Here is a 24,543-nt window from a genome sequence, read left to right as displayed (position 1 = left end):
CCTGAAATATACATAGTGTGAACCCAGCCTTACTAATTAAAGTGTATTTGAGGGGCCTGTATGTTAGAAAGCCCCACAAAGCACCCCAATTCAGAAACTGCACCCCCCACACTCTGCAAAAGCATATCCAGAAAGTGTTTTAACCCTTTAGGGGAGTCACAGAAATAAAAGCCAAGTGTGTAAGAAATTAGAAAATTTTAATTTTCTGTGCAGACATTTTATTGTAATCCAATATTTTTCATAATTATAAACCTATTACCAGAGAAATGCACCCCAATATTAATTGCCCCGTTTCTACAGTTTATAGAAATACCCCATATGTGGCCCTATTGCGCTATTTGACGCAACCACAAGCCTCAGATATAAAGGAGCGCCTAGTGAATTTCAACACCTTCGTTATATTTGGTCATTTTTGACTGTACCACTTCAGGTTGGCAGAGGCTCTGGGGTGCCCAAACCTAAAAAACACCCCTAAAGGGACACCATTTAGAAAACTACACCCCTCAAGGAATGTAACAAGGGGTGCAGTGAGCATTTGGACCCCACAGGTGCTTCACAGATTTTCCGAACAATATGGCGTGAAAAAATAAAAAATAATTTTTTACACTAAAACGTTCTAGCCTTCAATTTTTCATTTTCTTAAAGGGATAAGAGGAAAAAAAAGACACAAAATGTGTAGCGCAGTTTCTCCCGAGTACGGAAATACCCCACATGTGGCGATAAAGTGCCAAGGGGGCGCAGGACGAGCCTCCAAAGGGAAGGAGCGCCAATTGGCTTTTGGAAGCTGAATTTCACTGGAAAGGATTTCAAGGGCCATGTCGCATTTACAGAGCCCTCGTGCTGCCAAGACACTGGAAACCCCCCACAAGTGACCCCATTCTGGAAACTACACCCCTCAAGGAATGTAACAAGGGGTGCAGTGAGCATATGGACCCCACTGGTGACGGGCACAAATGTGGAACAATGTGACGTGAAAGGGAAAATTTTCATTTTTTCACTTTCATGGCACAAATGTGCCCGTCATCAAGGGGTCCATATCCTCACTGCACCCCTTGTTAGATTCCCTGAGGGGTGCAGTTTCCAGAATGGGGTCACATGTGGGGGGTTTTCAGTGTTTTGGCAGCACGAGGGCTCTGTAAATGCGACATGGCGTTCATCATCCATTCTAGCCAAATCCAACCTCCAAAATCCAAATGGCGCTCCTTCCCTTCGGAGGCTTGCCCTGCGCCCACATGGCGCTTTATGTCCACATGTGGGGTATTTACGGACTCGGGGGAAATTGCTCTACACATTTTTTTTTTTTCCCCTCTTTTAACCCCTTGTGAAAATGATAAATTCAAGGCTAAACCAACATTATAGTGTAAAAAATGTAATATTTCATTTTCACGCCACATTGTTCCACATTTGTGCCCGTCACCAGTGGGGTCCATATGCTCACTACACCCCTTGTTACATTCCCTGAGGGGTGTAGTTTCCATTATGGGGTCACTTGTGGGGGGGTTCAACTGTCTTGGCAACACAGGGGCCTTTTGAATGCAACATGGCCCCTCGAAATCCATTCCATCCAAATCCAGCCTTCAAAAACCAAATGGCGCTTCTTCCCTTCGGAGGCTTACCCTGCACCCGCATGGCGCTTTATGTCCACATGTGGGGTATTTCCGTACTCAGGGGAAATTGTGCTACACATTTAGTGTTTTTTTTTATCTTTTAGCCCCTTGTGAAAATGAAAAAATCATGACAAGATTAATGATTTAGAGTAAAAATTTTCCAAAAATTACACTAAATGTTGGTCTAGCCTTGATTTTTTCCATTTTCACAAGGGGTTAAAAAAGAAAATGAACACAAAACGTGTAGGGTAGTTTCCCCTGAGTACGAAAATACCCCACATGTGGGCATAATGTGCCATATGGGCACAGGGCAAGCCACCAAAGTGACAGAGCGCCATTTAGAGGCTGGAATGGAGGATGGAGGCCATGTCGCATTTACAAAGCTCCTGTGCTGCCAGGACAGTAGAAACCCCCCACAAGTGACCCCATTCTGGAAACTACACCCCATAAGGAATCTAACAAGGGGTGCAGTGAGGATATGGACCCCACTGGTGACGGGCACTTACGTAGAACATGTGCCAAGAAAATAAAAAATACCATTTTTTTCATTTTCACGTCCCAAATGTGGCCGTCACCAGGGGGCCATATCCCCGCTGCCCCCCTTGTTAGATTCCTTATCGGGTGTAGTTTCCAGAATGGGGTCACTTGTGGGGGGTTTCTACTGTCCTGGCCGCACAGAGGCTTTGTAATTGCATCATGGCATCCTCTAATGAGAATGGCGGCCATACCTACTTAGCTGGGGAAAAGGGACAATTCTAATTTATTTGGGGGTATTAGGCCAATTATTAGTTTATAAAGTTGAAAATGACAGGTGTCCATCAAATTCAACCTGTGTTGATCCAGAGGAATGCAAAAAACCCTCGTGAGGCAGACGACAGTAGCCTCATCACAGGGGAAAAATTCCTTCCCGACTCCATAATGGCGATCAGAATAATCCCTGGATCAACGTGACCCCTGAAATAGGAATAAGGGACAGAATTTAGATAATGTAGAACTCAAATGACGTGTGGTACGCCTTGGTGCGATCCAGTATGCAGAGGCCGGGGGGATCAGGACAGGTGTCACACGGGAAAATGGTGTCCTTCCTGATCCCCCTGTTACGCCACACTCTGCACTTCTTCTGGGGTCTCCTGTTCTCCAGTGTGGGGGACGTCACCTGGAAAATGTTGTCCTGGTGCGATACGGGGTCCTTCATATCCAGAAGCGCTGGGTCCGCTCCATGGCTGCTAAATATTAGGGCTCTATTACTGCTTCTGATATGTTCGGATCGTGCCGCAAGCTACAGGGCAGCGAGGGACCAGAAGAGGGGGTGCTGGTATAAAAGTCATCCCCGTACGGGTGGTAACCTTTATCCAGCAGTGGGAAGATCAGTTCCCGGACGATCTTCCCACTTGTTCCGAGGATGGGGGGGGAGGGGGCATCTGGGGGTGGATTTGGGTGCCCCTTCCTTCATACACTCTAAGGGTACGTGCACACTGCGGAATCGCGACAGATAACCCTTCGTGCATTCCACAGCTGGCACCCACCGGCGGAGTGATGCAGGTGCACGTCTCCATCCGTGTCATAGACTCCATTCTATGCACGGGCGGATTCCGCTCTCCGTCCAACGTATTCATTCTTTGGATGGACGATGGAATCCGCCCATGCATAGATTGGAGTCTATGACACGGGGGGAGACACGTGCCCGCATCAGTCCGCCGGTGGGTGCCAGCTGCGGAATTCACAAAGGGTTATTCTTCGCCATTCCGCAGTGTGCACGCACCCTAAATCTGTAAGTGTACCCAGAGGTACGCTCACAGAGTTTGTAGAATTTCACGCCATACCGTGATCTCTTATTGGGACGGTACTGGCGGAAAAGACGTGTCTGGGGGGCAGCGTACGATACGCTACCCCCCAGACATGTCACTGGATGATGAGGATGAATGGAGGAAAGAAGGATCCCCCCATTCATCCTCACTGGCTGTTTCGGTGTCGGAGGCAATAATAACGTATGCGTCCGACACCGAAAACACCCTGGGGGTCATCGTTATACGGGGACTAGTATATGGGGTATGTAGTGGTGTAGTGTCAAACTTTATTCAATGTAGTGTGGTGTAATGTATTGTTTTTTACGTGTTTTTTTTTTTACAGTAAGTATAAAAAAAACCTACGCCAACAAAGGCATTGCTGATAAATTTCACGGCGATCGGGCCGGTGGCACCGTAACACCATTACTTTTTACAGTAATGGCGGTCGGTGCCGTCCTCGGACAGCACCGACCGCCATTTTTTTCCGGGTCATCGGGTCACCGATGACCCGGAAAGGTTCCGATCGCCGCTATTGGCTGATCTGAATTGATCAGCCAATAGCGGCGATCGTAAGCACGGGGGGTGTTAACCACCCCCTGTGCCGAGAAGCTAAGATGGCCTGATATGATTTATAGCAGGCCATCTTCCCCGATCGCTGTGTGCGAACACGCAGCGATCGGGGAAACATCGGGCGTAAATTTACGCCCTGATGCGCTAAGTACCAGGGCGCGAGGGCGTAAGTTTACGCCCGATGTCGTTAAGGGGTTAAGGGGCTACCTATCACTGTGGTGTAGTGCTCTCCCCATCATGGAGGCACCCCGTGGCAACAGGTTAGAGATATATGGCTATGCCGTGTTTTGAGACTCGCAACCGAGACTCCACAGACTCTTGTTTTGCATCTTTAAAGGGATAGTTCACAAAAAATCAACTGGTACCAGTAAGTGCCAGAGATTTGTAATTTACTTCTAAGGATTCTTAATTTACTTCTAAGCTTAAGTCTTCCAGTACTTATCAGCTGTTGTATGTCTTGCATGAAGTGGTGTATTTTTTCCAGTCTGGTGAGCAGGAGAGGTTTTCTATGGGGATTTGCTACTGATCTCAAATGTTCCTAACACAGACAGAGGTGACAGTAGAGAGCATTGTGTCAGACTGGAAAGAATACACCACTTCCTGCAGGAAATATAGCAGCTGATAAGTACTGGAAGATGTTTTTAATAGAAGTAAAATTACAAATCTCTGGCACTTTCGGGCAGTTGATTTGAAAGAATATTTTTTTGTAAACTACCCCTTTAACCCACAATCAATTTTGTCCTTCTGGATGCAGAACCTTAAAAAATGACCTGTCTTATTTTGTGTTATTAGTAACCGTGTGATTTTGTGATGTCAGTCAGTGTCAGTTTGCTGCGTCAGTTGTCAGTCAGTGTCACTCCATACAGTCAGTTGTCAGGCAGCCTAAATCTGAAGGGTCATTTGTCAGGTTGTCACCTTCAGTTCGTCACATTAGTTGTCAGTCATCGTCAATCCACAGCGTCAGTTCGTCTTGTCAGTTTGTAACATCAGTCTATATAAGAGTTTTAATGCTTATCAAGTTACTGTACAGTGTCTGTTGGAAATGCTACACTTTCCAGAACCCTTATCACAAGAGCAAGTACTTTAACAACATTGAGTCATCAATGCCCCCCCAGGACTAACAAATAATTCCATACATGTCATGTCACCTTTTCTGTCTCCTTCCCCCAGTTCTGAGCCTGCTACTTTTGCTGAAGATACAGAAAACCGTGTCTAAGCTGTGCATTACTCTCGCCTGAGAGGGCTGATGCTGTTTCTGCACTCTGTGAGGCTGGGAGGGTTAATCACAGTAAGGTTGACCTTAGGGTCCTTTTACACTGAGCGATTTTTAACGATTAACGATTAACGATAGCAAACGAGATTGTTTATTGTTAACCTGAAATCGTTCACCATATTACACAGAACGATAATTGTTAGTTACGATTATTACTATGATCGTTATTGCGATCGTTACTATGATCATTTATTCCTTCTGATCCCAGAAAAACAATAGGCAATGTGCAATTACACTGAATGATTAGTGAAAAAATGCGGAACTTGAGCGAACAAATGTGGAATTACAGCGAACGATTAGCGAACGATTAACAATAATTTTAGGTTCAGATCTAAATCAACGATCAACGACATCGATCATTGCCTGCAATTATTGTTTAAAAAACGATTTGATTTTTCGCACAATAATCGTCCCGTGTAATAGGGCCCTAAGATTAGCTCTCCCGCATTACACAGTGCATCGACAGCCAGCCATGGATTTTAATACCCCTTTAATGTTCATGCAATAATCTATTCTCATTTTTCCTATTTCAGAGGAATGTATCCTAATAACAGGACTCTTGGTAGAAACACATGGTCATAAAAAGGCGGCTTTGTCTGTGGCGATATCTATTCTGCTGGTGCTTACTATGGTAGCAGTCATATTCCTTTGGCGACGGGCCCGTGCAAAATCTTTGTCTGTCAACAAAGGGGGGTATGAGAAGTTGCCGGACCAAACAAAATCCTTCCAGTCTTTCAAAAGTACTAGAGAGAGCACCTCCAGCTTCCAGCAGGATCACGTGATTGAATACAAAGATCGTGACGACGAGGAAGATGATGATGACGATGAAGATATTGTTTACATGGGTCAGGATGGGACAGTTTATAGAAAATTTAAATACGGACTTTTAGAAGATGATGATGAGGAGGATTTAGAGTATGATGATGAAAGTTACTCATTTAGATAATTTATGTAAATATCCGCAGCACTGATATAATGGTAAGGACTAGTGTTTAGGGGACTTGCTGAACTGTTCGGGTCATAGGCTGTATTCATGTTTTCCTGGCAGCCCTAGGGTGGCATCCAGCTTCTCCAGCCACCAGGTGTTCAGAGAACATGGCCAAACCTGAATAGTTAAGCAAGTTCCCTAAACACTTGTAAGGACTGAGGGACATGAACTAGGATTATGCAGTTAGGGTGGGTTCACACTGCGTTTTTGCAGTCTGTTTAACATATTTGTTTTATGGAAGGAAAACTGATGAAATTATGTGCCATCAGTTTCGATCCGTTTCCCCATTAACTTACATTATAAAAACTAAAAACAAAAAACGGATCAAAACATCAGTATTTTCATTTTTTGCATACAACATAGTTGACCGAGTGTTTCTGTACATTAAAAGTAACCATCTAACAAGTGATCCATTAAACGGACTGAAAAAACACAGTGTGAGTGTGACGTAAAATGCTTTTGGACTGCAAATTAAACTTCACTTTGGCTGGTCGGTATAGCCTTAAATCTTTTTTTTTTAACAACTCAATTTTAATCTCAATTATCTTGTTTTACTTGTTTACATATAGCAGATGCAAGCCCAGTTATTCATTCATATATACTGGTTATCAGTACTGTCATTTGAACAGCCACGCTTGTGAAAGGTACAAAGTAACAGGACACCATGTTTGATGTGCAGCACAGGAGGACATCATGTTTGAGGTGCAGCACAGGAGGACATCATGGTTGAGGTGCAGCACAGGAGTACATCATGGTTGAGGTGCAGCACAGGAGGAGCACAGGGGGACATCATGTTTGAGGTGCAGCACAGGGGGACATCATGTTTGAGATGCAGCACATGAGGACACCATGTTTGAGGTGGAGCACAGGAGGACATCATGTTTAAGGTGCAGCACAGGAGGACATCGTGTTTGAGGTGCAGCACAGGAGGACATCGTGTTTGAGGTGCAGCACACCTCAAACATGTTGAGGTGGAGCACAGGAGGAGTACAGGAGGACATCATGTTTGAGGTGCAGCACAGGAGGAGTAACAGGACATCATGTTTGAGGTGCAGCACAGGAGGAGTAACAGGTCATCATGTTTGAGGTGCAGCACAGGAGAACACCATGTTTGAGGTGGAGTACAGGAGGACATCATGTTTAAGGTGCAGCACAGGGGGACATCATGTTTGAGGTGCAGCACAGGAGGACATCATGTTTGAGGTGCAGCACAGGAGAACATCATGTTTGAGATGCAGCACATGAGGACACCATGTTTGAGGTGGAGCACAGGAGGACATCATGTTTAAGGTGCAGCACAGGAGGACATCATGTTTAAGGTGCAGCACAGGAGGACATCGTGTTTGAGGTGCAGCACACCTCAAACATGTTGAGGTGGAGCACAGGAGGAGTACAGGAGGACATCATGTTTGAGGTGCAGCACAGGAGGAGTAACAGGTCATCATGTTTGAGGTGCAGCACAGGAGAACACCATGTTTGAGGTGGAGTACAGGAGGACATCATGTTTGAGGTGCAGCACAGGAAAACACCATGTTTGAGGTGGAGCACAGGAGGACATCATGTTTGAGGGGCAGCACAGGAAAACACCATGTTTGAGGTGGAGCACAGGAGGAGTACAGGAGGACATCATGTTTGAGGTGCAGCACAGGAGGAGTAACAGGTCATCATGTTTGAGGTGCAGCACAGGAGAACACCATGTTTGAGGTGCAGCACAGGAGAACACCATGTTTGAGGTGCAGCACAGGAGAACACCATATTTGAGGTGCAGCACAGGAGAACACCATGTTTGAGGTGAAGTACAGGAGGACATCATGTTTGAGGTGCAGCACAGTAGGAGTAACAGGTCATCATGTTTGAGGTGCAGCACAGGAGGACATCATGTTTGAGGTGCAGCACAGGAGGACATCATGTTTGAGGTGCAGCACAGGAGGACATCATGTTTGAGGTGCAGCACAGGAGGACATCATGTTTGAGGTGCAGCACAGGAGGACATCATGTTTGAGGTGCAGCACAGGAGCAGTAACAAATGAGACAGGCTGAGAGCCCTTAGATCTCCTCATTGGAATGGGGCAGGTTATCAGAAACCTATTTTATTTTGTACCTTCTTAACCCTAAACATCGACTGTTTCGTTTGTGATATTTACTTTATACACTGTTTGTATCTCCTTCAGCTTTAAATAATTTATGAAAAAAATCATCTGTGAAAAATGTTGTTTTTTGAAATTGTGAAATACATATGGCCCCTCTTCACACTAAGAACGATGCAATAATATTAAAAGAACAAACGTTTCAATGCTGTTCTTCATATAAAGGTGGTCTAAAAGTGAACCCAAAAATAAATACCTTTTTAATAGCAACACTGTTACTATGAGCGATAGTAACCCTTAGGGTATGTTCACACCTACAACCCTACTGTTATTATAGTACACGTCAGATTGGTATGGGGTATTCTCTATACATATAAAGGTTGTTCCAAATCATGTTTTAAAACTTTGAATTTAGAAGAGGGAAAGGTCATTCTCCAACCTACATTTCAAATCAAATTACAGCATTTAATGTAATCCCGCTTTAGGGTGCGTTTACATTTACCTATTGACTTCTATGGGAGTGTTCTTACCATGCTCTGTGACTACAGTGTGCATCAAAGTTTCCCATACAGTTTATTTCTGGTGCCGCTGCTGGGGGTGCAGGGTGTCAATCAATGGTTGATCAGTGGGGTGCTATCATATGGACATTGCCCTGACTCACTTTAATGCATTGAAACAAAGAAAGTAGAAGCCCAGTAATTCAGCTATAAATGAACGGTTACGTGTTTATTAACAGTCAAATGCATTTCAGGCTGTGTTCACAATGAAACGTGTTACAATAATTAACCCCTTAACGACATCGGGCGTAAATTTACGCCCTGATGCCGGTAAGGGAGTTCAGAGCGGGGCCGCGCGGCGGCCCCGCTCTGAACCGCGCCGGTCCCGGGTGCCGCGTGTAGCCCGGGACCGTAGGTATTAGCGGGCACGGTCCGATCGCCGTGCCCGCTAATACAGTAATCGGATGCAGCTGTCAAAGTTGACAGCTGCATCCGATTACCGGACGCAGCGTCATCCCTGGTGTCTAGTGGGGAGATCGCTCCTCCGGGATGTTATCCCGGAGGAGCGATCTCCGTAAATGAAGCCGGCCGGGGACCGCTCCAAGATGGCGCCGTCCCCGGCTCGGCACTCGTTTACTTCCGGCTGCAGCAGCCGGAAGTAAACGAGTGCCTATCTCATGGATCTCTGCAGCATATCTATGCTGCAGAGATCTCAATGAGAGATCACAGTGTATATACTAGAAGTCCCCCATGGGGGCTTCTAGTATAAGTGTAAAAGTAAAAAAAAAAAATGTTGTTAATAGTAAAAATCCCCCTCCCCTAATAAAAGTCTGAATCACCCCCCTTTTCCCAGGTTATAAATAAAAGTAAACAAATAAATAAATAAATAAACATGTTTGCTATCGCCGCGTGAGTAATCGCCCAAACTATTAATTATTCATATTCCTGATCTCGTACGGTAAACGGCGTCAGCGCAAAAAAATCCCAAAGTGCAAATTTGCGCATTTTTGGTCGCATCAAATCCAGAAAAATTGTAATAAAAAGCGATCAAAAAGTCGTATATGCGCAATCAAGGTACCGATAGAAAGAACACATCATGGCGCAAAAAATGACACCTGACACAGCCCCATAGACCAAAGGATAAAAGCGCTATAAGCCTGGGAATGGAGCGGTTTTAAGTGTCGTATATTTGTTGACAATGGTTTAAATTTTTTACAGGCCATCCGATACAATATAAGTTATACATGTTACATATCGTTTTAATCGTAACGACTTGAGGAACATATATAACAAGTCAGTTTTACCCCAGGGCGAATGGCGTAAAAACACATTTCCCCCAAATAAACAAAATGCGTTTTATTTTTCAATTTCATCACACTTTGAATTTTTTTCTGGTTTCGCAGTGTACTTTATGCAAAAATTCAGCCTGTCATTGCAAAGTACAATTAGTGACGCAAAAAATAAGGGGTCATGTGGGTCTCTAGGTGGAAAAATGCAAGTGCTATGGCCTTTTATGCACAAGGAGGAAAAACCGAAAACGCAAAAATCGAAATTTGCTCTGTCCTTAAAGGGTTAATAATTTAGGCCATCCATCCTTCAGTGCATTAACACAATGAAACTCCAATATGCGAGCATACCCATAAGCACGCCTTTGCTCTTCAAGGTGCGTTGACACATACCGCATTTGTAGTGGATTTCGCGCTGCTAGTTTTGCAGGGAAGTCCGCTGGTATGCTGAGTAATTACAGTCTATGGCCCTAAAAATCCGCTGCAAAAATTTGGGGCCGTAGACTGTAATTGTACTGAGCATACCATTGGATTTCACTGCAAAACTTGCAACACGAAATCTGCTGCGAAAGCGGTACATGCGAATGCATCCTTATAGTACAATTAAGGGTCTAATCACTGGGGCCATCACTGATCATGAGAATGGGGGTCCCACTTCCTCCAACTTTACAGCAGCATTCGTTCACATGTCGCTGCTCTATTCAACACCCAGGGGACCAACGGTGGTAGCAAAGATCTGTACGGACAGATGATATGGTGTAAAATCCCTCAGAAATCCTTTCCCTCTTGACCACACAGCACAAAAACAAAAAATAAATGAAACAAAAACCAAGAATAAATGAAAAAAAAATGCACTTCAGATTTCATTCAAATACCCATTTAATACAATACTTTCTCTTTGTACACAGTTTAAAACCACAATCACAACATGCTGGTAGATTTGAGCTCCAATACATTAAGGCTGAGTTCAAACCCTGTTTTTTTTCTGTGTGGTTGCCATATACATGTTTTTCTTTGGAAATCTGAACTGCACCCAGAGAACTAAGGAGAAATGGATGCTTTACAGTCTTCTCTTCCTTGGAATTCATTTGGGCTGCACAATGTATGAACCCAGACAGAAAACAGCCATAGAGATACATTCTAACAAACAACTAAAACATATACATAAATGTGGTCCCAAATAGGTCAATATCATGATTAATCTCCTATGCATAAACAGCAAAAAAAAGTAAAAGTAAAGTAAACATACAGTAAAGAGAACAGAACTTGCTCTGCCAATGTCCTTCTTGAAAAACAAGACCTAAAGTGATGGCTTAGATGGTAGGTACTTTCCAAACAAGGAACTCCTCTTTACCCATTACTAGTCGAGTGGGCATTTTATTTTTGCAAAACCAGCCATATTAAATTTGCACAATAATTTAAAAACACACAGGCAAAATAACTATGTACCAGCTTCCTGTGACCGCTATATACTTATGTTTAAGAATAAAAAAAGAGTCAAATGCACCTACTTGCAATAGAAGTGGAACCATTTAAAAGGGTCCCTTTGTAAATTGACAGGGAACAAGTAGCCCGGGCAGTAGTAAGCACCTGAACCATTTATATAACTCTCAGTATGAGAGTACATGCTTAACAGGTTGGTTAAGACAAAATTTTAAAGTGTCACTCTCATCATAGAAAATGTTTGCCAAGTCATAGAGGCATGTCAAAAGTTATGATTGGTCCGACCCGGTTGCTTAGACCCATACCGATCGTCATAACAAGTGGGGAGAGTACAGCGCTTTGTGTCAGCATAATCAGCTTACATTATGAGCGCGACTGATCAAGTGACAGACGGGAGAGGACTGCACTTAACACAGTCTTCCCCTGATCGGTACGGGTCTGAACACTCAGACCTGGAACGATCAAAACTTTTGACATGTCAAAAGTTTTCTATAATGACAGTGCCACTTTAAACAGAGGATACCCTTGAATTGAACCCACCTGTTGCAAGCAAAAAAGAAATCCACAAGTTGAAGAACTAACCCTCATTTTATCCCTATTGATAAGTTTACCACGTCAAGCATCTTTTATAGGAAAAATAGCTGTCAAAAATGGGGTAAGCCCTCATATAAGGGATCGTTTGTAAGTACATGACTTGGATATACCTAGCAGCTCTCATACACAATGAATGAACAGTGCCAGGCACCTCATTACAAAGCGAGACTTGGGACCTTGTTCTTGAGATTACAGGGGCTCCTAACAGTTGGACCACCGATGTTCATACACTAATGTTCTTACATGAAGTTAGTGGTCAGAGAACCCCTAAAAGGCTACTGTACATTGGGGCTAGTAGGTCTGCTTTATTTGAACCAGGCAAGGAAATAAATGCTCAGTACACCAGAGGTCTAGGTAAGGCCCCAGACCCTCAGGCCAGGTGTAAATTTATATTCTATGTACTGGATATTAGTTACCATACATTTGTCATAGAAACACCCAAAAAGGTCCCCTGAACTCTGTTCCTAACTCTGAGTAAGATGACTTTTTTGGACACAAAGTATTTTCCAATAAAATTTCCCTGCCAGTAACTAGAATGAACCAGATGCCAAAGACATCACATTCGAGGCAGGCGGGATTACGAGCGGAGTCTGCGTTGAGGGTTCCGCTTGGAATTTCCGCCTGTTTTGTTCAGTGTGAAGGGGCCCTTACGAGTGCAGTCGGAATGGTTTCTATAGCTTGTTTGCAGAAGAAAATCCCTTGTTTTACTATCATTTTAGGTACTATTTTTTCAAAAATTTCTAACTACTAAAGTTTAAAATAATTCTGAAGTCTTGCTGTTTTTATTCTCACCACTAGGATTACAACTAAATTTGCTGTTTTACAGAGATCAATTCCCAGCAGTGTTCTCCTTATCACCAGACAGGAGTACAGTGACAGGTGATCCCAGTATATGGCTAACACACAGTATATAAGTACACACAATAGCTGCTGCTCACAACTCAGAACCCCCCTCCCACAAACACACACACTCCCTCCATAAAAGGTCACTGAGCATGCCCAGAAGTCTTTCACAATTTAAATGGGGCAGGTCTTTTTAATTGTGTCTATGGTAATGAAGCTACTAGCTCAGGCAAGATTCCCCTAATGTTAAAAAAATAAAATAAAAACATAAGCAAATAAAATAAAAAATAAATAAACATTCCAGTAGAAGACTAAAATAAAATAAAAATCTAGGCGATACATTCCCTTTAAATAGAATGGGACAGTTGTTCCTGAAGAAAGCTGTTGTAGACATACTGCCAAGTAACACGGGGTGGTGGTTCCTGTTGCCAGCTTTCCGGCATACAGTGGTCTGAGCAGCAGTTTAATCCTTGGGTGCTAGATCATTGTGTCTCAATTAGTTACAGCACAAGATTTAATAAAAATTCCAGCTTTCACAAATCGGAGAAGTCCACGGGGCTGCTAAATTTACTACAGATACAACAGAGCTGCCACAAATATACAAGGATTTAAAATAAATCCACAACAAATGGTATAACACAACAGATGGGAAGATCTTAAGACTTGCACAAGATGCAACACTAAAATTGGGAGTGGGGGGGCTGGGGATGTATGGTCAGAAAATTAAGTGACTAAAATCTAATTTTTTTTGTTACCATCTGTGCATATAACAATTAATCTTGAAAATCTTGCAATTTTTCCACTTAACCTCACAATAGGCCAATACTTCCTGTTCAATAGAAATTACTTTTCGGCAGTCATGTCATTACGATTACAGACTGCTCAAAAAAAGAAAAAATGTTTCCGTTTTGTATCTATTGTATCGAATGGTAAAAAGAAAAAAATCTTTGTATGCATTTGTTTTACATCTGTATTTTGGCATGTAATTTCTGACATATTTCAAACCATGAGGACCCCCCCCCCCAAAAAAAAAAAATAAAAAAAAAATCAGTTTTTGTAGACATGTAGTTAAAGAAGCATAATCCCGGTCATTTGAATTGTGGAAGCATCCATAATAAAGTGTAAGTTTGTGTATATGATACATACACATTATGATAACATATATTGTGTGTGTGTGTGTGTGTGTGTGTGTGTGTGTGTGTGTGTGTGTGTGTGTGTGTGTGTGTGTGTATTCCAACTTAAAAGCAGGCACATAGCCTCATATATAGAAGGCCAGCCAAATGTTTTATATACATATACAAGTTTAGGGTATGTGCACACTGAGTAATTTTGACGGAAACGGTCACAGTATTTCTAGACTGCGGCTGACAAGCGTGTCTCTGCCCGTGTCGGAGACTCCATTCTATGCATAGAATGGAGTCTATGACACGGGCAGAGACGCGCGTGCCCACAGCAGTCCGCGAGTGGGCGCGAGCTGAGAATTCTGCAAAGGAGTTTTCGTCAAAATTACTCAGTGTGCACATACCCTATCTGTATACATGCCTTCTTGGAGAAAGTGGCAACAAACCTAATAATATACAGAACAGTACCAAATAAGTCCACCTATCTTTGGTAAGATAAATAAAGAGGTTATCCAGCCTTACAAAACTGACAGTCTACCCATGTGATGCAGTTATAAGCGTCAGTACAACCAGCTGAATAGCTATGGTGCCAGGGGTCGGACACGACCTAGAATAAGCCATAATTTTATATGGCTGAATAACGCCTTCACCAATATACAAAAAGACATCTAAAAGCTGGTACAAAGCCAACAATGATCTTTACTATCATAAGTGCTTTGGAGAACGTGAAGGGTTAAAGACAAACACTAAACGCAGACAAGTGCAGAATTACTGGAGTACATTAAACAATGAACAATGAACAGACACAGGAGATAAGATACAGCGTTTGGCACAGAATGAATATTTTATAAAATTTCAGACAACAGGCACAGAAGTTTCTGGAATAGACTACATCATTATATACACAGCGAAGGACATGTCCTTACCACTCATACATAACCCACCCCATCATTAAGATTTCTTCAAGGAAGAACATTAAAAGGATAACATACAAACCATGTATACATTACTGTAGATTGTGCTCTCATATAGACTGAACTAGATATGACCTATTATTACAGTGTTTTCTTGTTTGCTGAATACCCCTCCCCAAACAGGGAAGGGGGGTGTTATTGCAGTAAAACTAGTTTTTATGCCACAAAAAGGGTTTTCATAGAAGAAACTGTAAGAACGTTTCCTAGAACTGATGAATAAAGGCTGCGAGTCCAGCTAAAGCTGCCGGGCGTCCCATCATAAGGAAACAGTCTTATCCACAGGATCCAAGCATCCTGCTCTGGGGAACAGATCTGTATCTGCATGCCAATATTGTTTCATGTAATAGATGATAAACTAAATCCAGCTGCTGGCTAAGTACATTGTGCCAGATATCCCTGGCAGGAACATGCTGCAATTTATTTCCTTTATGAAGATGCTAGAAAACAGACACATAGGAGAGGGAATGAACCACGCATACATTACAGCTATAGTATAGCTATGGGAATGACAGAATTACATGCAGGAAATACTAGTGGGCTCACAGCTGCCATGTTTGCACAGACCACCCTGTCCATGTGCCCTATTAGGGCACCACAGAATGCAGTGCCATGCTCAGGACCCTCCTTCTGTAAGCCAAAAAAGCTGCACTGTATAACTGGCTCCTGTTCTGGCAGACTTGTGCCATTCTTGTATGACATGGACTACAATTCATCTGAAAGGCTGTCATGTAAGAAAACGCCTGGCTATCACAGCTTTCCCCACAAAAAGATCAGCTGATCACTCCAGGGGTATCTTTGATTAGACCATCTATTTAAAGCGGTTATCCAGGATTACAGAAACAGCACCTCTCCTGTCCTCTTTCTGGGTGTGGGTTGGTAGCTCTGTTCTATTGAAGAGAATGAAGCTAAACTGTAATACCACACACGACCTGGGTGGTGCTGTTTTTGCAAGAAAGTAGCTGTGTTTTTTCTCATCCTGGATAACCCCTTTAACTTGAGCTATAAACGCAACTTGTAAAAAAAAAAAGCACAATGTAGCGCAGAACCGTATTCCATAAATGATGAAAGTGCAAAATTTGGCTTCAGAGTTTCTTCTGAAACCTTCTTCTTCTGAAAATAACCCAAAGTCCCATCTAGGCCAAGCTACAGGTGTATTTTAAATATTAAATAGAAGAAACGGTCTGATGTCCACTGAGGAGTAACACTAAGACTAGTGCAACATAAAACATTCTAGGAGTGGGCCTCCAGCCACCGTCAATGGCCGTTCATGATTTTATGGGAATTGCTGAAGAAGCGCTCCTTGAGTTTCCTTCGTTCAGGTAGGTCCAGCTGCTTCTTGGCTTCCTCAATGTCGCTGTGAATTGCGGCAATCAGGGAATCTGTAGGTGGATGAAGCACATGTGTTACCATCAGAAAAGGAGTCTATGTATAAGGAATATATGTACTCTGGTCCTTTAAAGAAATGTAATATATATTGGTGCCCTCATACAGAACATAATAAAGGGCCTATTCCTACCTACCCACGCTCCTCTGGGGTCCTCCTGCTAATCCTGTGAAAGCTCCTGCCACCACTTTAGTACAGACTAGTCTCTGCATTGAAAGTCCTCTCAGCCAATCAGTGGCCACAGCATTGTCCTGCTCCAGGCTGAGGGGGCTGTCACTGCAGAGGCTAGTCTGTACCAGAAGTGGCAGCAGGCGCTGCAGGAGGACCCCAGGTGAGCACGCTTTGTAAGAATAGGCTCTTTATTATGTTCTGTTTAAGGGCAGCAATATGTTAAAATACTAAGGGCCAGAAGAGTACCCCTTTAAATATAACAGAAGAAACATGACTGGGTGCCAGATGATTGCCTTAGTCACCCCTGGTACAGTTATGTCACCCCATGAACAAAGTCAAATCAGGCAGGTACAGTCCAACAATTCTAATACAATTATGTGTGAACCAAGTGTCCTATTACGCAGGATGATTGTGCGGAAAATCGCTATATCGTTTGAAATTTAAATGATAACTGTCCTGTGAAATTTCAGGCAACAATCGAAAAATCGTTTGTGTGTCGTTCATTTAGATCTGACCCTAAAATCATTGTTAATCGTTCGCTGTAATTCCACATCCATTCACTAATCGTTCAGTGTAACTGCACATGGTTCATTCTTTAGCTGGGATCAGATGGAGTAAACGACCATAGTAACAATTGTTATAACGATCCTAACGACTATTGTTCTGTGTAATATGGTGAACGATTTCAGGTTAATCATAAACAATCTCAATTGCGATTGTTTATCAGTAAAAATCGCTTTGTCTAATAGGACACTGATGGTGCGTTTACACAGGCAGATTTATCTAACAGATATTGGAAGCCAAAACCTGGAATGGATTTGAAAAGAGAAGAAATCTCAGTATTTCCTTTATGACCTGTTCCCAGTTTAAGGTCTGTTTCTGGCTTTGGCTTGATAAATCTGTCTGTGTAAACGCACCATAAGAGGGAAAAGAAAAAAAAACCCAACAACACAGGATTATAATCAGAATGAAAAAAAATATATAAAATTCTAAATTCCTATTCACACCAATACAGTACCCATAAAACCATAGCACAAAAAAAAAAACAAGCCCTGCAGGTGAAAAAAAAAAAAAGTTACGGCTCTTAGAAGGCTAGGAGGAATAAATATAAATATAGAGCACTGCTTCAGTGTGACCTGGACATAAGTCACTGATGACCTTTTAGTCATGAAGGGGTTAATATACAGCTAAATGATGCAACACACAGCACATCTGCAGATCCTGTAAGAGGGAATGGACCCTTCAGGGAAAAGTGTATTGCCTGCAGATCCTCTATACATAAGGGAGTTACTGACTATATAAACCTTGAATATAAAACTGAAACTTTGACTGAGATTTTGGGACTAAGGGTACTATTACACGGAACGATAATCGGCCGAATTGGCCCGATTCGGCCGATTATCGCTCCGTGTAAAAATATGCAATGATCAGCCGATGACAACAATCATCGGCTGATCGTTGATATAGTTTAGACCCTATTTTCGCCGGGCGCCGACCGCGCACCGCTGCGTGTAATAGCGGTGCGTGGCCGGCGACTAACGATATACATTACCCATCCACGTTCCAGGGCTGCTCCTGCCGTCCGCTTCTCCCGGGGTCCCGTGCGCACTCTAGCTTCACAGAGGCCTGTCAGCTGATAGGCCGCCCAGCCAATCACAGGCCGCGGCGGTCCCGGCCTGTGATTGGCTGAGTGGCCTACCAGCTGACAGGCCGCTGTGAAGCTAGAGCGCGCACGGGACCCCGGGAGAAGCGGACGGCAGGAGCAGCCCTGGAACGTGGATGGGTAATGTATGCCAGTTTAGCAAGGGCTGCAAGGACATCGGTAACGATGTCCTTGCAGCTCTTGTCAAACGATTATCGGGCCGTGTAATAGGCCCAGTAAACGAGCAACGATCTAGCAGATCGCTGCTCGTTTACAGGTATTATCGGGCCCTGCTCGGCCCGTGTAATACCACCCTAAGCCTCTAACCGTGTATATAAAGGACTGCAGAGGTGATGTGCTTGGCCTCCAGATGCAGGCGGTTGTATGGGAGTCTGGAGCCAGTGGGCCATGTGCTGAGAGGCGTGATAATCCTGCTGCCTTGTGTGTGTCATGGGATGCTCATATGCCGGCTTATCTCCAGCACACACACCCTGTCTGTACACCAGGAAGCCATAAGAAACATCACCACATGTATTTCCTACAGCAGCTCCAAGTAACCACAGGTTCTACCTGAGATGGGAGTGGAGCTGCAGACGCCATATCTGTAATATTACACCCCAGTGGCTCCGTCTAAACACTTACCTAAAGAGTCAAAGCTTTTCTCCGGTCTAATATAGCCCACAATAACAATACTAAGCTGCTCTCCATAGAAGTCCTCCTTAAATTGATGAATAATATGGGTTTCCTGAAGGAAGAAAACACTGATCAGAAGAGAAGAAAAAGAAAACTGGTCCAGCAATAGACCAAGGTCATGTTATAGGACTTATACTACACAGGGCTAAACTAACAAAAGATGCAGGATGACACGGTGTGCTGTACAATCCAGAGTCTGACCGACAGCATCTAAAACGACTGATAACATTTCTATTACCCTAAAGACCCTATTCCACCAACAGATCTGACGACAGATTATCTGCCAAAGATTTGAAGCCAAACCCAGGAGTGGATTAGAAAAGAGGAGAAATCCAGTCTTTCCTTTATGACCTGTTCTCTGGTTATAGTCTGTTCCTGGGTTTGGCTTCCAATCTTTGGCAGATAATCTGTCGGGGGTTGGAAAGAACAAGAACAGGACGTGGCGGTGCTGAGCTGCATCACGGTGTCTGGCAGGAGGGTCACACATGTCTCCAGGGACAAAGCATTTGCAATGCAATGGTTTGGCTGCAGGAGGATAGGATCTTACCTCTAATATAATAAGTAAAGCTTACCACAGATTTCTTTGTGTTCTTGTAGAAGGGATTCCAGCCAATACTCATAACCATTTTGTACACGTCTCCATTGGCGACACAGCCCCAGCCATAGTAGATGCCAGTGGTGAGGTCGGCAGGCAGGCTGTCCACTACATGTTCAGGGAAATTAGCTGCATGAAATAAGGGAGATGGATGAACATGAGAAAGTGAGGACACACAGCTAAATGCCCGTCCCTGCCCACCAATACACCAGTCACCACCCGAGGGGCACTGCCAAGTGACAAGACCATACCAAGGAAGATGTATACAGACAGAACATGAAGATGCAGGAAGGCGGGGGAGGGGTAGAGCACCGATTAGAAAAAAGCTTTGGACATGTCACAGACACATGTTAAAGTGTCTGACCGGTCGGGGTCTGAGCGTTCACACCTGTACTGATCAGGAGGATGAGATGGGAGAACGCCGCGCTGCAGTGCATTCCTCTGCCCGCTCTGTCCGTCTTACCTGGACGTCTTAAAGACTTACATTATGCGGCCGTCCGTTACAACAGATTAGGGAGAGAACATGCGCCATTCTTCTGACCGGTCACAGTGTGAACCCAACCGTGTCAAAGGTTTATTCTAACGACAGGATCAGCAAAAAATGGGTATAGAGCTAAGCAAATGTGCAGATACACCACCCAGTAGTCAGCGTCCCTGCTCCCTGCCCGGTATAACACACAAACTTACTGTAAAATTATTTCCCTCGCTGTATGTAAATGTGGGCTAACTAGTCCTCTGGGTGTAGTAGTCACAGTGCCAGGTGTGCCAGCACTGTAATCACATCCCTGTCAGCAATGTTACCAAGAGACGGGTCCTACGTGCGTCAGTGATCCACTTCATTACGGTGCACATGCGCAGTACAGCAGCGTCCTATCTGTGTTGTACTGCGCATGTCCGCTGTGAAGACGTCAGAGCTCTGATGCAATAGAAGCCGGTCTCTTGGTAACATTACATTGCTGGCACACCCAATGGCTGACTACATGGCCCACAGGCAACGCCCAGATGACAAGTTGTCCCACATTTACACATAGCACTGGGATTTTTAATAGTAAGTTTGGAGATTATACTGGGCAGGGAGGCTGTTTGGGACGTTTGCTGGGTGACGTATCAGCACTATAGAGGAGCCGGCCGAGGTTCGGGAACGTACAAACCTGCAGCGTCAGCTTCTGATTCACACTGCCCATTCCACAGAAGAGGGGGATACAGCCCCAAACTGGGAAACAGCCTGTGACCTATGGTTGTATCCCAGTTCTCCAGGTGGTCCTCAGGCTGTATCCACCCTCGCTACACAGCGGGCGGGCAGACAGAGCGAGAGGGCGGAACGACAGGCCAGAGCGAGAGGGCGGGCAGGCAGGCAGACAGACAAGAGCGAGAGGGCGGGCAGGCAGGCAGACAGACAAGAGCGAGAGGGCGGGCAGGCAGGCAGACAGACAAGAGCGAGAGGGCGGGCAGGCAGGCAGGCAGACAAGAGCGAGAGGGCAGGCAGGCAGGCAGACGAGAGGGCAGGCAGGCAGGCAGACGAGAGGGCAGGCAGGCAGGCAGACGAGAGGGCAGGCAGGCAGGCAGACGAGAGGGCAGGCAGGCAGGCAGACGAGAGGGCAGGCAGGCAGGCAGACGAGAGGGCAGGCAGGCAGGCAGACGAGAGGGCAGGCAGGCAGGCAGACGAGAGGGCAGGCAGGCAGGCAGACGAGAGGGCAGGCAGGCAGGCAGACGAGAGGGCAGGCAGGCAGGCAGACGAGAGGGCAGGCAGGCAGGCAGACGAGAGGGCAGGCAGGCAGGCAGACGAGAGGGCAGGCAGGCAGGCAGACGAGAGGGCAGGCAGGCAGGCAGACGAGAGGGCAGGCAGGCAGGCAGACGAGAGGGCAGGCAGGCAGGCAGACGAGAGGGCAGGCAGGCAGGCAGACGAGAGGGCAGGCAGGCAGGCAGACGAGAGGGCAGGCAGGCAGGCAGACGAGAGGGCAGGCAGGCAGGCAGACGAGAGGGCAGGCAGGCAGGCAGACGAGAGGGCAGGCAGGCAGGCAGACCGAGAGGGCAGGCAGGCAGGCAGACCGAGAGGGCAGGCAGGCAGGCAGACCGAGAGGGCAGGCAGGCAGGCAGAGCGAAAGGGCAGGCAGGCAGGCAGAGCGAAAGGGCAGGCAGGCAGGCAGACCGAGAGGGCAGGCAGGCAGGCAGACCGAGAGGGCAGGCAGGCAGGCAGAGCGAGAGGGCAGGCAGGCAGAGCGAGAGGGCAGGCAGGCAGAGCGAGAGGGCAGGCAGGCAGAGCGAGAGGGCAGGCAGGCAGAGCGAGAGGGCAGGCAGGCAGAGCGAGAGGGCAGGCAGGCAGAGCGAGAGGGCAGGCAGGCAGAGCGAGAGGGCAGGCAGGCAGAGCGAGAGGGCAGGCAGGCAGAGCGAGAGGGCAGGCAGGCAGAGCGAGAGGGCAGGCAGGCAGAGCGAGAGGGCAGGCACCCATGTCTGTGCTGATTGGAAGTGTAAACATTTCCGCGCCAAAACAAATGAGGGTATTTAATATCAGTCGCAGAAAATCCACAGCAGATCTGCAGTGTGTGAATGAACCCGAGGGTATGCCACCATTATAGCTTCAGGATTATATGTGATCAGTGGGGGTACAACTGCTCGGACACCCACCAATCAGGGCAGCAAATCACCCTCTGCTCCAACAAAGACAACTGCTGTCTGTCAGTGAATGAAACCAAAGGAAAGCCCATGCGGATAAGATACAAGAGACAGCCACAGCTGTATGTCAGGCAGAATGTCTCCTACACTGACAGCACTATAGCTCACCCCCCTGTAAGCATGGCCGGGGTGACCTGCGGGAGCCCCATGATGGGAAACCCTGGGCCAGGTCAATGAGGAGCACAGGAAGCACCAACATAGTCCGCAGCGCAGCACACACACTGCCCCAATGTATATGAGTGACAGGAGACAACTCGCTCCTCAGGGGAGGTCGGTACCGGTCACCTGGCAGAGGTCACCGGGAGAGGTCGGTACCGGGCAGAGGTCACCAGGGGAGGTCAGTACCCGTCACCAGGGAGGTCAGTACCGGTCACTGGGCAGAGGTCACCAGGGGAGGTCGGTACCGGTCACCTGGCAGAGGTCACCAGGGGAGGTCAGTAACGGTCACAGGTCACCAGGGGAGGTCGGTACCGGTCACCAGGCAGAGGTCACCAGGGGAGGTCAGTAACGGTCACAGGTCACCAGAGGAGGTCGGTACCGATCACCGGGCAGGGGTCACCAGGGGAGGTCGGTACCGATCACAGGTCACCAGGGGAGGTCGGTACCGGTCACCAGGCAGAGGTCACCAGGGGAGGTCAGTAACGGTCACAGGTCACCAGAGGAGGTCGGTACCGGTCACCGGCCAGGGGTCACCAGGGGAGGTCGGTACCGGTCACCGGGCAGGGGTCACCAGGGGAGGTCGGTACCGGTCACCGGGCAGGGGTCACCAGGGGAGGTCGGTACCGGTCACCGGGCAGGGGTCACCAGGGGAGGTCGGTACCGGTCACCGGGCAGGGGTCACCAGGGGAGGTCGGTACCGGTCACCGGGCAGGGGTCACCAGGGGAGGTCGGTACCGGTCACCGGGCAGGGGTCACCAGGGGAGGTCGGTACCGGTCACCGGGCAGGGGTCACCAGGGGAGGTCGGTACCGGTCACCGGGCAGAGGTCACCAGGGGAGGTCGGTACCGGTCACCGGGCAGAGGTCACCAGGGGAGGTCGGTACCGGTCACCGGGCAGAGGTCACCAGGGGAGGTCGGTACCGGTCACCGGGCAGAGGTCACCAGGGGAGGTCGGTACCGGTCACCGGGCAGAGGTCACCAGGGGAGGTCGGTACCGGTCACCGGGCAGAGGTCACCAGGGGAGGTCGGTACCGGTCACCGGGCAGAGGTCACCAGGGGAGGTCAGTACCGGTCACCGGGCAGAGGTCACCAGGGGAGGTCGGTACCGGTCACCGGGCAGAGGTCACCAGGGGAGGTCAGTAACGGTCACAGGTCACCAGGGGAGGTCGGTACTGGTCACCAGGCAGAGGTCACCAGGGGAGGTCAGTAGCGGTCACAGGTCACCAGAGGAGGTCGGTACCGATCACCGGCCAGGGGTCACCAGGGGAGGTCGGTACCGATCACAGGTCACCAGGGGAGGTCGGTACCGATCACCGGTCCCCAGGGGAGGTCGGTACCGATCACCGGTCACCAGGGGAGGTCGGTACCGATCACCGGTCACCAGGGGAGGTCGGTACCGATCACCGGGCAGAGGTCACCAGCAGCCCCGTACCCCATGTCCTCCCAGCAGCACGTGCAGCAGTCACGGGGCGGGGCGCCCTGTAAGCCATGCTGAGCCCTGTAGTCCCGCAGCAGCCGTGCCGGGCTCTTACCTGTCGGGATGCCCAGCTCCTTGGATCCCCGGCCGAAGCCCCGGACCACCTCCCCGCTGCAGTAGTAGGGCAGCGCGCTCATGACGCCAGCCCTGGCCGCTCTCTTCTTCCCCGTGCTGAGCGCCGGTTCAGGCAGCGGGAGCTCCCGTTTCAGTTCGGCAGGGTGAGACGCCAACGAGCGGAGACCGTCCGAGGCCGGTAACGGAAGCACCAAGGCAGCGGCTGAGCCCCCAGCAGCAGAGCCCGTGCCGGTGCCGAGCCGGCTACTACTCACAAGTCTCTGGGACATCTTAAGGGCGAGCGCAGAGCAGGGGTGTTTACAAACAGAAGACGTTCTGAAGGAGGCGCCGCTGCTGTAAGAAGATTCTAGATCCCCCCGCTGCTGCCTCCCAGTGTAGTGATCTTAGGGCTGACGTCAGCTCTATGGGGGCGGGGCCTTCCCAGCACGGACCTTTAACCTCTGCTGTCACGGTGACTGGAGACTAGGTTGGATGTCACGTGAATGCTGAGTCATGATGACGTCACGAGCCCTGTTCCAATAGAACAATTGCGAAACAGGAGGCATTTCCGGTAAATGGAGCCGCTCTTAAAGAGACAGTGTCCTGGCAGACAGCGTGACTGATAG

At 47.1% G+C, this 24,543-nt stretch overlaps 2 protein-coding genes across 5 annotated transcripts in view; one reads left to right on the top strand and one right to left on the bottom strand.

The window, feature by feature from the left end:
- Window positions 1-8,518, top strand: part of PCSK5 (proprotein convertase subtilisin/kexin type 5) — a 341,536-nt gene extending 333,018 nt beyond the window's left edge. The window contains exons 37-38 of one of the 4 annotated variants that reach the window (XR_011362133.1): window positions 5,771-7,236; window positions 7,275-8,518. Coding sequence is in view for 1 of the 4 variants with exons in the window: in XM_069961823.1 (XP_069817924.1) it covers window positions 5,771-6,183 (413 nt within the window). In the remaining 3 variants the exon portion in view is untranslated. Of the gene's footprint in view, window positions 1-5,770 lie in introns of all 4 variants that reach the window. The other 3 variants (XR_011362134.1, XR_011362132.1, XM_069961823.1) reach the window with 3 other exon arrangements.
- A 2,438-nt stretch (window positions 8,519-10,956) lies between these two features.
- RFK (riboflavin kinase) lies at window positions 10,957-24,326 on the bottom strand. The gene is made up of 4 exons (XM_069961822.1): window positions 23,919-24,326; window positions 19,533-19,684; window positions 18,910-19,012; window positions 10,957-16,449 (listed from the first exon to the last, which is right to left on the bottom strand). The coding sequence occupies exons 1-4, from the start codon at window positions 24,205-24,207 to the stop codon at window positions 16,325-16,327; spliced, it is 669 nt and encodes a 222-aa protein (XP_069817923.1). The 5' UTR covers window positions 24,208-24,326; the 3' UTR covers window positions 10,957-16,324.
- Between the last annotated feature and the right edge of the window lie 217 nt (window positions 24,327-24,543).

This window comes from Dendropsophus ebraccatus, chromosome 3 (assembly GCF_027789765.1).
Source record: "Dendropsophus ebraccatus isolate aDenEbr1 chromosome 3, aDenEbr1.pat, whole genome shotgun sequence".
Lineage (NCBI taxonomy): Eukaryota > Metazoa > Chordata > Amphibia > Anura > Hylidae > Dendropsophus > Dendropsophus ebraccatus.
Note: the sequence above shows the minus strand (reverse complement) of the source record. Positions and strands in the feature narration are given on the sequence as shown.

What these genes read in the sequence shown, in the direction of transcription:
- RFK (XM_069961822.1), bottom strand. Translation starts at nt 24,207, where the DNA reads ATGTCCCAGAGACTTGTGAGTAGTAGCCGGCTCGGCACCGGCACGGGC. An exon ending in GGAGCTGGGCATCCCGACAG is followed by an intron (nt 19,685 to 23,918) that starts GTAAGAGCCCGG and finishes TATTTCATGCAG; the next exon opens with CTAATTTCCCTGAACATGTA. An exon ending in AGAACACAAAGAAATCTGTG is followed by an intron (nt 19,013 to 19,532) that starts GTAAGCTTTACT and finishes TTCTTCCTTCAG; the next exon opens with GAAACCCATATTATTCATCA.